The sequence below is a fragment of the Brachypodium distachyon genome, chromosome 1 (assembly GCF_000005505.3).
Source record: "Brachypodium distachyon strain Bd21 chromosome 1, Brachypodium_distachyon_v3.0, whole genome shotgun sequence".
Taxonomy (NCBI): domain Eukaryota; kingdom Viridiplantae; phylum Streptophyta; class Magnoliopsida; order Poales; family Poaceae; genus Brachypodium; species Brachypodium distachyon.
In genome coordinates this window covers 21,970,304-21,982,152 of record NC_016131.3, presented here as the reverse complement: position 1 = coordinate 21,982,152, position 11,849 = coordinate 21,970,304, and the positions used below count along the sequence as shown (strand labels likewise).

The following is an 11,849-nucleotide window of genomic DNA, read 5'->3' as shown; positions in this document are numbered from 1 at the left end:
ATGCTGAGGGTCCAGTGCGCCGGCAGTCGGGCGGCGCCGGGTACTCGAGCTCAGTGAGGGCCTCGGCCTCCTCGAGTGTGAGCGTCGCCCGACGCCATGTCTCGTCGCCGGAAGCCATGGCGGTCGGCAGGGTTTAGGGCGAGAGGGAGGAGAGGAGGAATGCCGAGTACCGCCGGTGATCGCACCTTGCCATTAAAATCCACTCAGGAGCCGAGGAGGGGGTGGTGACAAACCGGCGGGACGATTAATTGGTCGCTGACATCGTGGGCCCGCTGCAATAACGGGCTGCGCCAGCGCCCCCGCTCGCCGCCGTGGGCTGGGTTCGGCCTGGGGGCGCCGGCTAACTTTTTAGCCCGCGCCGGATGAAAAAACAAATTCGGAAGGCCGGCTGGGTCTGAATTTTCGCGCCGGCGCCCCCCAAGCCCGTTTAGGGGGCCTTTAGGGGGCGTGGCTGAAGTTGCTCTTAGGAGAATTCCCAAGGAACCTTGTTACTGCATCCTTTCGAGAGTTTGCACGCACTTGCATTCACGTCTCAAAATTATCTCTGGAAAACTTGTTACTGCATCCTTGAGTGAGTTTGTATGCTTGCACTAACTTCTAAAAATGTTCCAAAAGAACATTCTCGTTGCTACAAAGTGTGAAGTTAGGTTCATGTGAAAATTCACGTAAAACATGAGAAATTTACTATGAAGCCTACATTACATGGAGTCAATACCATTCAAATCCCGCGAAAGAGAGACTAAATTAAAGGTATCGGTTTTGCCAATCGAGAAAACAAAAATATACGACTTTGAGTTGAGTATGTGACCATTTCAAAACTTTGTTGCCAACTGAAGGATCACAAATATATCTTTTGGTTTAGAAATACAATAGAAAACAATGATACATACTAGTGTAAAAGTACATTAGAGAAAAAAAATCAAAACATATCCAATTAGGACCTAGTTTCGATATCGGTTGAAATAAACATAAGATTGACAACATATTTGGTCCAGAAGCTCTGTTTGAGAGCAGCGGCGTTTTGAAATCCTAATTTTTTTTAAAAATATTGATATAATCGAATTCAGAAGATACCTATTTCCAACCAAGCTAACAAATGTAAGAAGGTTGTAGATAGATAAAAAAAATTGGTAGTCGAGAACATCTGCACATAGAAAATTACCGAATTTAAACACTTTCAACAAAAAAATATTTGAAGCCAATTTCTCTAAGTGCATCATTCACATTTTGATATTTTTTCAAATATCTGGTGGAAAAAATCATAGATGATCAAACCTGCATAATTTAGACTAACTTTATAAGTTTATGAGCCGCATGAGTTAGCCGCCCCTCCCCAAGCGAGTGAAAACCTAATATCATTGAACACATTGTGGTTAGGGACACAGGTTGCCAAACCGTTGCATCATCACCCAACTAATGAAAAAAATGATCAAAACCATGAAATTATTAACCGTGATATCAACAAAAAGTATACCATGGTAACCATACTTAAACATGGATAGTGCCATGAAACATTTATTCGGTGCGCCGCCGCCTCCACCGTCACGACACATACCTTACAATCGGTCGGACGTTGGAGGCCATGAGAACCTGTAGCTTTTTTCCTTTTTATCAGTTTCTCCTGAATGGCTCAACAAAGTTAGCCCAACTTTAGGTCCTTCACGGCAAAGTCGTGTAAGCCGATTGCATGCTGGGCCTCACTGCCTTCGCGGGCTAAAGTAATGTTGGGTGGTAGCCTAGCCCACTCCAAGGTCGCGTGGTCTTAGGTCAGTTGTTTAGGCCCATCCTAGAAAAAGTGTTTAGGCCCGAGGAATTCTCGATCTGGTTTGCCTCGCCGGGTCTCCCATGCCGCCGGGGAGGAGCCCGGTCGCCGTCCTGCGGCGGCGCAGAGCTCTCTTACCTCTCGTGCTGCTCCTCCCCCTGGTTCTTCTGATCCTAATCCTGATCTTCCCACCTCACTCCGTTCCCGCTCTCGTCAATGTAGTCCCAGGCCTCCAGACCTGCGACTACTCCTCCGGCGAGTGGGTACCCGACGCCTCTGCCGAGTCCCACCTCCGGTACGACCACACGTGCAAGGAGATTTTTAAGGGGTGGAACTGCGTCGGCAATGGCAAGCGCAACGGTCGCGCCCTGCTCCGCTGGCGTTGGAAGCCCGCGGGGTGTGAGCTACTCCCCAGGCTCGACCCGCTCCTGTTCTTACAACGCCACAGGAACACCAACATTGGTTCGTACGCGTTCCCATTTTCGCTGTGTTTTGTAGCCACTACTTGAGATGTAACTCATGTGCAAAGTCAAGCCTTTCGGTGTGGATTTCTTATATGAAGTTACATTCGGAACTTTGGTTGCCTTTGACGAAATCTGCTGTGTAGAACATATCCACTCTGCTTACTGCCTAGTTGTCCAAGACCGTCAATCAATAAATGTTGCAGTGCTTTGCTTTTTTAATGTACAAGGTTTGGATAGGTTTGTGATTCGTGTCCTGAATTGTTTATTGCATCCAAACTTACATACGTGACTTTGTGGATGCCATCTTGTGGTGTGGCAATGTCAGGGCATCATTAACGTTGATTCTTGGTACGTTATTGTGAACATAAAGGTATAATAGGAAAATGGGTTCATGCAAAGTTTAAGTGCTGCAGCTTGTTGGTCCAAATCTGTCTATTTGGCTAGGTGTGTTGTATTAAGAGATCCCCCTGAATTTGCTTATGTTCATTGTTCAATGCTTTGCTGTAGGATTTGTGGGTGATTCGTTGAATCGAAACATGTTTGTTTCATTGGTCTGCATGCTTAGGGGAGTGACTGGAGAGGTTCGCAAGTGGCGTCCAGCAGGGGCAGATCGAGGTTTCACATTTCTACGCTATAACCTCACCCTCTCATACCACAGGACTAATCTTTTGGTACGCTATGGTAGGTAAGTAGTGTCATTTGTCGTAACAAAATATAGTTCCTTGGAGGTGGCTTAACTTCTATTGTACGGGTTGTGTGAATTATTTCTCTGCAACTTGGGTCATTTCTTTCAGTTTTTGACTTTAGGCATCACTTAAGAGTATTGAAATTTGAAATGCTTCCAGTAACCATCCTTGCTACCTGATTTACACAATGCTGGATTATTAAAAATAATAATCTTGTCGACTCATAATTTTGCTTTGTTACTTTATTGACTTATTCTGTTAGACACTACTGTTTATCTAACCTTTTAGCTGTGTATTAGGGAGTGATTTATATATTTATGTAATCCTTGATTCTCTTGCCCATTTATTCGGTCATCACTAATCAGAACCTTATTGTTGGTTCTATAGGTGGTCAGCCAGTTCAAATGGAGGTCCCCTAGAATCTCTTGGTTTCAAACAAGGCTACAGGGTTGATGTGGATATTCCCGACCAAACATGGGCGGAGGCACCAAGTTTCCATGACGTTCTTATTTTCAACACAGGACACTGGTATGTGGACATCACAACTCATAACGCAGATAAACATTGTCGTCATTATCAACAATTTTATCATTTGTTCAATTGTTGCTCCCCATTCATCAATGCAACTCCAGGATCCTATGATTTAAACCTTCTAAATAATCCGGTCATACCATTTACTGTTGTTTTGCAATGTGCCTTCTTCCTGAACCTCAGTGCACTCAACTAGTTATCATTCACATTCTTTCTTGCTTTACCTAAGCACATAATAACATCAAACAGTGTTAGATATGTTATTAGACAATGCACTGTTATCTGACTGGTGCTATTAAACATGTTATTTCCAAGCTGCGTTGTTAACTATTTCTGTGGGCTGACTAGATGAATCTGTTTACCATTTGAACACATAATAAGCGTCAATTACTAAGCTATTCCTTATTTCATGAAACTTGTTTTGTGTGCAATTGTATTTCATATTACTGGGCTCACCTCACCCCACTTTGCTTTATATAGGTGGTTGGCCCCTTCAAAGTTTGATCCAATACAGTCACCAATGCTATTCTTCGAGAAAGGGACGCCGATTATACCTCCTTTACTGCCACCTGCAGGACTGGATTTGGCTCTTAAACACATGGTATGCTTGTAGTTGTTTGTAAGTCTATCTGAAAAGTCCTGTTTACTGTTCATTGCATGATAACGTTGGGCCAGTAAGTATTTTAGCCATGCCTGAGCCTTGTATTTTATGTAATTAAATCTTCAAGTTATTCTTTTGCGATGAAAATACTATCTTTTCCTCTAATACAATGCATATTATTCAGTGGGTCGTTACCCCATCTGTAGATGTTAGTCAATGAGAGTTGGATATACTTAAGATAGCTGACTACTTTGAGCCACTTTTGACTCAAATATTTTCGTATGGTGCATTTTATCTGAATGGCTAACCTAGATGTGAACTATCATCATGCTGTCTGACTTAACATTCTCATACTATGAATAAACAATTTTCATCAGATAACATTTGTGAACAAAGCAATGAGACCCAATGGAGTGAAATTCTTCCGCACTCAGTCTCCTAGACATTTTGAAGGTGGTGATTGGGATGATGGTGGTTCTTGTCAACGTGACCAACCCATGTCCTCAGAAGAGGTACTAAAAGTCTGAAACTACAGTGCATTGAATATTTGGATAGCACCTTTTCATCTCTGTTGCATACTTTCGTTTTTTCTTTTCAAAATCATGCATGTTATTATATCAGGTCCATCTCTCTTAATATGTTCAAGTGTTGCTAGGTATCAGGTGAATAAAAAGTTGTTTAATTAAGAACTCGCAGTTGTAATACAGAGTGAAAGAAAGACTAGCATGGGTATACCATGACTGCACCGCAGTCTTGTTTGCCAAAAGCATATGCGTGCAGTTTATATGTTAGATTATTAAATTAGCTTTAAGGTCAATAAGTTAATTGCTAGTTATAATTCAAACCCTGTAGCTAGTTGGATAGACCCATCCTGCACATGTTTAGTCCAAAGAAAAGTATATCTGAAAAAGAGGCTCGTACCCCTGTTTCATCCCATAATGAAGAAGCAGTTCCTCGGGTTGAACTCAGAACTTGGAACCTTCCTTGAACTCGGAACCTTTTCATGAAGTAGTTCATATCTTGTCAGCCACTTTTCAAAAAGAAAATATTTTGTAGTTTTTTTTCTGGGTCCAAGTACCAAATTTAGGGATTTACAAGCTTGGTGATCCTTTGGTGCTTGGTCCAGGTCGAAGAACTTTTCTCCCTGGAAAACAACGGCACAAACGCAGAAGTACGCTTGGTAAACCAGCACTTATTGAAGGCTCTCGAGCAATCTACTTTCAGAGTTTTGAACGTCACTCACATGAGCGAATTCAGAGCTGATGCTCATCCGTCGACAACTGGAGGGAAAAAGCACGATGATTGCATGCATTGGTGTTTGCCGGGACCAACCGATACATGGAATGATTTGCTAGCAACAAATCTTGCGGCAATTGAGAGCTAGCCTGAGAAAAGTGGAGTTCCTGTGAGATTTCCCCCCCAATTTTTTCCTGGGGTATGAATACGATAGAGCATTAATTGGTAGCACTAGTTTTTCTGATCTTTTGGGCTGGTTCGGTGGACTATGGCCAAATTAAACAAGAGAATTACTGGTCCACTATGAAGTATGAACAGGCATGACACGATAAGTCTGTTGCACTCTGTTGTACAAAATTACAGCTCCAAAATCTGTATTTTCTTGCCGACCAAGGTGCAAATGCAGTGGATGATGATTATTCGGTTTTCTTGGAGAAAAAATTCAACTGGAGTTCTTCGGATGAGCTCTGTCGTCTCCCACCTCTGCTTTCCCTATCCCAACCTCCCTCCCCTATACCCTCAGCTCGTCCCTGCATGTTGCCACGCATTCCTGCTTCGAGGGGTGATGTCGGAGTGAATTGCAGAAGGGATGTGGGGGAAGTTCGGGTGACGAATCTGATGGAAGAGTTTTGCGATTGGCTTAGGTTGTGCTAGGAGCAACTTTGGAGGATTGCAGCACAATCGGCCATTGCAGGTCACCAGCAGCTCACCAGCGAGAGCTCGAAGTGGCTCCATGACAATGAGATCTAGCGCGACGAGCCTTGCAGAACCGACGCATGCGGTGATTCGTGAAGATCTACTTCAACATTTCAATTCAAACCATGGTGTTTGTCACAACAAAGAAGGAGCATGCACCTAAAATAGTAAAGTGTATGACGGGATGAATTTACATTTGGACCCAATTGATGCACCAGCAGGTCCAGCACTCTGGCGCTAGGCATCATACATGTAGGCAGGCACTAAGCAGGATCAATTAACGTCGACGTCGTCGAAGTCGATGGATGACGATACGTCCGGGGCATACCATCCGAGATCCTGGGCGATGGCGGCGATCCTCTGCTCCTGGCCTCGCGAGTCGCCGATTGCTGTGGTGAACGGGTAGATGAAGGTGACCTTGGTGGCCACGCAGCGGTACGCCACCACGCCGGCCTCCTTGTTCACCAGGAACTCCATCACGTCGCGCCCAAAACGACCGCCGTCCACCTCCGCCTCGATGTACTGACCTGCAGTACATGTTGTCCACGTTTCAGTACTTTGTGTGCAAAGGTTGCATGTGCAGCTGGCACTGAGCTAGAGTTTGTGTTGTGAGTACCGTGAGGAGTTTGTTGGTCAGCCTTGAAGCTCACGTTCTTCTGCGTCTTGAGGATCGCTTGCCGCAACGACTACATGAATGCCATGGACCACACGGTCATTTCTATACCTTAAGTTATGCTCCCATATTGTTTGCGTGGTCAAATTAAGGTGTGCGAGTAATTCAAAGTTATGTTAGTGTTGTGGATGAGTATGCAGGAAGGTGAATGCTCGAATGTGCTAGTACTCCTACTTGAGCTGCCGCCTGGGCGCTGGTGGAGTCCGGGATGATGAGCGGGGAGGCGACCGAGGAAGAGGCGCCGACAGTGGGGTTGGTGCACACGCACCCGGGATTGCTGGACGGGCATGTCCGTATTTTGCTGCATCCATACAGATACAGTACATGGCATAGGAACAAGTAATTACTCCTATTAAGCAGCAGATCGAGCATACATCCAGAATTCCAGACAGATCATTAATCTTGGAGTATGTATGTATACCCGTTGTTGTCGAGCCCAAGCTGCAGGGTCCTGGACTGCGAGTAGGGAGTCGTGGCAGCAGCGGCGGCAGCGGAGAAGGCGAGCGCGAGTGGTGATGAGGACAAGAGAACCAAGGTACTCCTCCTGGACCTGGTTGTGAAGGAGGAAGGAGCCGCGGCGGCAAGAATGGAAGATGAAGAAGAAGCCAGTGCCCGAGTCATCGCGTCAGTCCCACACATGCATGTCTGCCTCTGGCCCTCTGGGCTCTGGCTTGTTTTTTTTTTTTACAAAAGAAAAAATTTGACATGTATTTCCTGAATGGATCTTATCTCTCAAGGGTGAAGCTTGTCCACGAATTTTGTCGGATCCATTTGTGGATCTCAGGCTTCTCGATCAGCACAGCCCGCCTAGCTAGCAGTTGGAAATTCTTCACCAGATCCTTCCTTATGTACGGCCGACTGTCGAACTTCTTTTTCTTTTTTTTGCTATTGCAGCTTTTTAGTCTTAAATTTTGTGCTACATTTTACTCTGAATTTGTAACAATGTCAAGATTTACCTTATTTAATATATTTTTTCAGTTTTAACTTATCCATCCATTGGTCCGACGTGGCTGATGACTGGGATGTCAACTCGGAAGGGTGAACCCACCGGACGTTTTCTCCTTGCCCTCTTGACCTGACCCGCAACTGCTCTAGCATATTTAGCTACACCATTAACCATTTTGGTGGGTTTGTTAGGCCGGACACCACTTGCCCCTTTCATGCGGCCACGAGAGCCGGGCAAGAGGCAAAAGGCAAGGCTCGTCGCCAACGATTGGCAAATTCTTCACATATTTTTAACTAGGCGGGTGAGCGTTGGATTAGTCACATATTTTGACCAGAGCGAGACAAAGAGGCAAGTGATTCTGGCGGATTGGAGGTCGGGCAGGGAAGGAGAAACTAGCATTGCAGTCGCTAGTCATGTCAGCTGACATATGGGCCCATCTAGTCATAACCGAGGACATTGTTAAATTGGATAAATCCTGACACAATGTGACAAATTAGGGGTAGACACAAATACTTCCTGTTTGCTTGAAACATTTTCATAAATTTAAAAACTTGTGCTAAAAAAGGGTATTCACTCATGTTTGCTTGAACCCTCTTTCTGAAAAGACCAGCAGCGGGAGCACCGTGTCGCGTAGTTGTATAAATTTTGGTGTAAGCGTGTTACCCTTCTCGGGGCCGCATGGTGTTTTATTTATATGCCGGGGTATCCACCGGAAAGGAGATTACAGAGTTTGTTTACAAACCGTTAGCAACGGGAGAGATAGAGAACTTGAGATACACGGCAAGGTTAAAGAGAGAGATAAGAACAACAAAAACTAATTCTATCTCTATCTAGGATCTTTTCGTTGAACCGAATATCTTCAAACTCTAACAGCCTCCCTTAATCACAACTTTGATAAGTTGAGATTACGTTTGAATTCTTCAAGATTCTTCACTGGTAGAGCTTTTGTAAAGCCGTCGGCCACCTGATCTCCTGAGTGTATGAACCGTATGTCAAGCTGCTTGTTAGCAACTCTTTCTCTCACAAAGTAATAATCAATCTCAATGTGTTTGGTCCTGACATGAAATACTGGATTTGCTGAGAGATATGTTGCTCCTAGATTATCACACCAAAGACAGGGAACTTGATTCTGAGAGATGCCAAGTTCCTTAAGCATGGACTGAACCCAAATTATTTATGCCGTTGCATTTGCAAGTGCTTTGTATTCAGCCTCAGTACTGGATCTTGAAACTGTAGCTTGTTTCTTTGCACACCAAGATATCAGGTTTGAACCCAAGAAGATAGCATAGCCTCTTGTTGACTTTCTATCATCCAAACATCCTGCCCAATCTGAATCGGAGAAGGCACTCAATTGAGTCGATGATGATTTTACGAAAGTGATACCAATGCTTAAGGTGTGCTTGATATATCTCAGGATACGTTTCACAGCTGTCCAATGTACTGTAGTTGGCTTGTGTAAATATTGACATACTTTATTCACCGAAAAGGCAAGATCAGGTCGCTTCAAAGTTAGATACTGTAATGCTCCTACTATGCTTCTGTACCTCGTACTGTCTTCATCTCCAAGAGCTTCTCCTTCATATGTCGAGAGTTTCTCTGTACTTGAAAGTGGAGTTGGAGCTGATTTGCATCCTTGCATTCCCACTCTTGTCAGCAAATCTGAAGCATATTTCTCTTGTGAGAGTATTAGTCCATTCTTATTTTTCTTTACCTCAATACCAAGGAAAAAGTGAAGATCTCCTGGATCCTTGAGAGCAAAGTCTTTGCTCAAATCCTTCAGCAATGCTGGAATTAATTGCCTCCCTTGATGAGCTAGTGACAATTATGTCATCTACATATATAAGAACAAAGATTGTAACACCACTCTTGTTGTAAATAAATAAGGATGTGTCAGATTTGGAAGGAGCAAATCTCAGATTTTGTAGCTTGGAACTTAACCGAGAATACCATGCCCTTGGAGCTTGTTTCAAGCCATATAATGCTTTGTCAAGTTTGCAAATATGATTTGGAGCATTTTTATCTTCAAAACCTGGTGGTTGCCACATATGCACCTCCTCTTCCAGAACACCGTGAAGGAACGCATTCTGTACATCTAACTGTCTCAAGCTCCATCCTCTAGATACGGCAATCGACAGAACAAGTCTGATAGTAGCTGACTTCACCACAGGGCTAAAGGTATGTTCATAATCTATACCATATCCCTGTTTGAAGCCTTTCGCAACCAATCTTGCTTTGTATCTGTCAATAGAGCCATCTGCTTTCTTTTTAATTCTATATACCCACTAGCAGTCTATAAGATTTTTCCCTGCCTGTGGTGGTACAAGATGCCATGTCCTATTTTTCATGAGAGCATTAAACTCATCATCCATCGCACTTTTCCACTTTGGATCTTCAAGAGCTTGTATCAATGTTTCTGGTTCTCTTGTAGATGCTAAGCAACCATACCGAACCATATCTTTAGGTATCTTAGCAGGCTTCACAATACCATGCTGGGAACGTGTCACACGGCGATCTGGTACTGCTTGATTTCCTGCTGGAACTGCTGCAGGTTGCGGCTGCACCGGAAATGGTGATGCAGATGATCCAGCCGTGCTGGATTGAGCCGCAGAAGATCCCATTGACGAGCTACTGCTGCTGTCAGTGGAGAGTGCTGGCGTGGCGTGCGATGATACGGGCGAAGCGGGTGCAGGCGACGCGGGAGAAGTAATGCCGCTGCTGCCGCCTGACATAGGAGAATATGCATCGGATATGGAGTTGCTGCTGTCGCCACTGCCACCTGAATCCTCCTGGGATCTGCCGGTTGCTGCTTGGGTTACGCGAAGATTATACCCAATATTTTCTGCGCCATGATTTTCTATTGGATTTCCTGTAGGCTCCATAGGCTCACAAACAGGATTAGTAGCAGGGTTAGTAGCATGATTATTAATCACAACTTGATCATCATTATTATTTTTGCCCCCATGATCAAAGGAGTGAAGATGTTCAGGAAGAAGTAGGATTTCTTTCCTAAGAAGTTGGCCGGCATTGGGATGAAGGGATTTGAAAGGGAAAACAGTCTCATCAAAACAACATCCCGAGAAATATAAATGCGACCGGTTTGAACATCAAGACACTTGACCCCTTTGTGTAAGGCACTGTTACCAAGGAACATGCACTGCTTAGAGCGGAAGGAAAGTTTTCTTGTATTGTATGGCCGAAGATTCGGCCAGCAAGCCCAATCGAAAATACGAAGGAAGGTATAATCTGGTTTTGTGTCGAATAGACGCTCAAGAGGGGTTTGAAAGTTTATAACTTTGCTTGGAAGCATGTTGATGAGATATGTGGCCGGTAAGAAGGCCTCATCCCAACACTTTAAGGGCATTGAGGCGTTGGCTAGCAAAGCTAGACCTACTTTGACAATGTTGATGCTTTCTTTCTGCCGACCCATTTTGTTGATGGGCATGTAGACAGGAAACATGGTGAGATATGCCTATTTTCTAGAAAAAAGGAGTTTAATTTCTCATACTCTCCTTCCCAATCAGATTGCATAGCAATTATCTTTCAACCAAATTTTCGACACCTCAAAGACATCAGAATTCCTTTTAATGAGATAGATCCAGATGAATTTACTAAAATCATCAATAAAACTCACATAATAAGAAAATCTCCCAACAGAGGTAGGAGTTGGTCCCCAAATATCAGAGAAAATCAACTCTAATGGAACTATAGATATACTACTGGAGATGGGGTATGGTAGTTGATGACTTTTGGCACACTGACAAGAATCACACACTGACTCACTAGATAATTCTCCAACATAAGGGAGATCATTATTCCTAAGCACTTGCTGAACTATGGAAAAAGAAGGATGGCATAAACGACTGTGTCACCTCGACGAAGATAACTTGGTGACACCAAACACTTGCTTATTGAACTGCCGATGCTGGGGAACTAAGGGGTCAGGGGTAGAGACCTCCTCTACATCTACCTCTGTAGATTGTTCTCCTCGTTGCCTGATCCTTAATCAAAAAGTACCAAGGCCAAAACTCAATAAAGATATTATTATCATTGGTAAGGCGATGAACAGAAAGCAGATTTTTTGATGTGTGTGGAACATGGAGTATGTTTTTAACTTTAAGATCACGATTAGGGGTGCGAATAGATGATTGACCAATGTGATTAATTCTCATACCTGCTCCGCTTGCGGTATGCACTTGGTCTTGCCCCCTGTACTTGTCACGGATGGTGAGCTTCTCTAGCTCCCCCGTGATGTGA

General features: G+C 44.0%; 2 protein-coding genes across 2 annotated transcripts; one reads left to right on the top strand and one right to left on the bottom strand.

Moving 5' to 3' along the window:
- Positions 1 to 1,786: 1,786 nt before the first annotated feature.
- On the top strand, positions 1,787 to 5,708 carry LOC100835814 (protein trichome birefringence-like 13). Its single transcript, XM_003563018.4, has 6 exons — positions 1,787 to 2,224; positions 2,734 to 2,911; positions 3,300 to 3,440; positions 3,924 to 4,044; positions 4,422 to 4,556; positions 5,171 to 5,708. The coding sequence occupies exons 1-6, from the start codon at positions 1,846 to 1,848 to the stop codon at positions 5,426 to 5,428; spliced, it is 1,212 nt and encodes a 403-aa protein (XP_003563066.1). The 5' UTR covers positions 1,787 to 1,845; the 3' UTR covers positions 5,429 to 5,708.
- A 354-nt stretch (positions 5,709 to 6,062) lies between these two features.
- On the bottom strand, positions 6,063 to 7,339 carry LOC100835505 (thylakoid lumenal 17.9 kDa protein, chloroplastic). The gene is made up of 4 exons (XM_003563017.4): positions 7,071 to 7,339; positions 6,824 to 6,950; positions 6,593 to 6,662; positions 6,063 to 6,503 (listed from the first exon to the last, which is right to left on the bottom strand). Exons 1-4 carry the CDS (start codon positions 7,286 to 7,288, stop codon positions 6,250 to 6,252), a joined length of 669 nt encoding a protein of 222 aa, XP_003563065.1. The 5' UTR covers positions 7,289 to 7,339; the 3' UTR covers positions 6,063 to 6,249.
- Between the last annotated feature and the right edge of the window lie 4,510 nt (positions 7,340 to 11,849).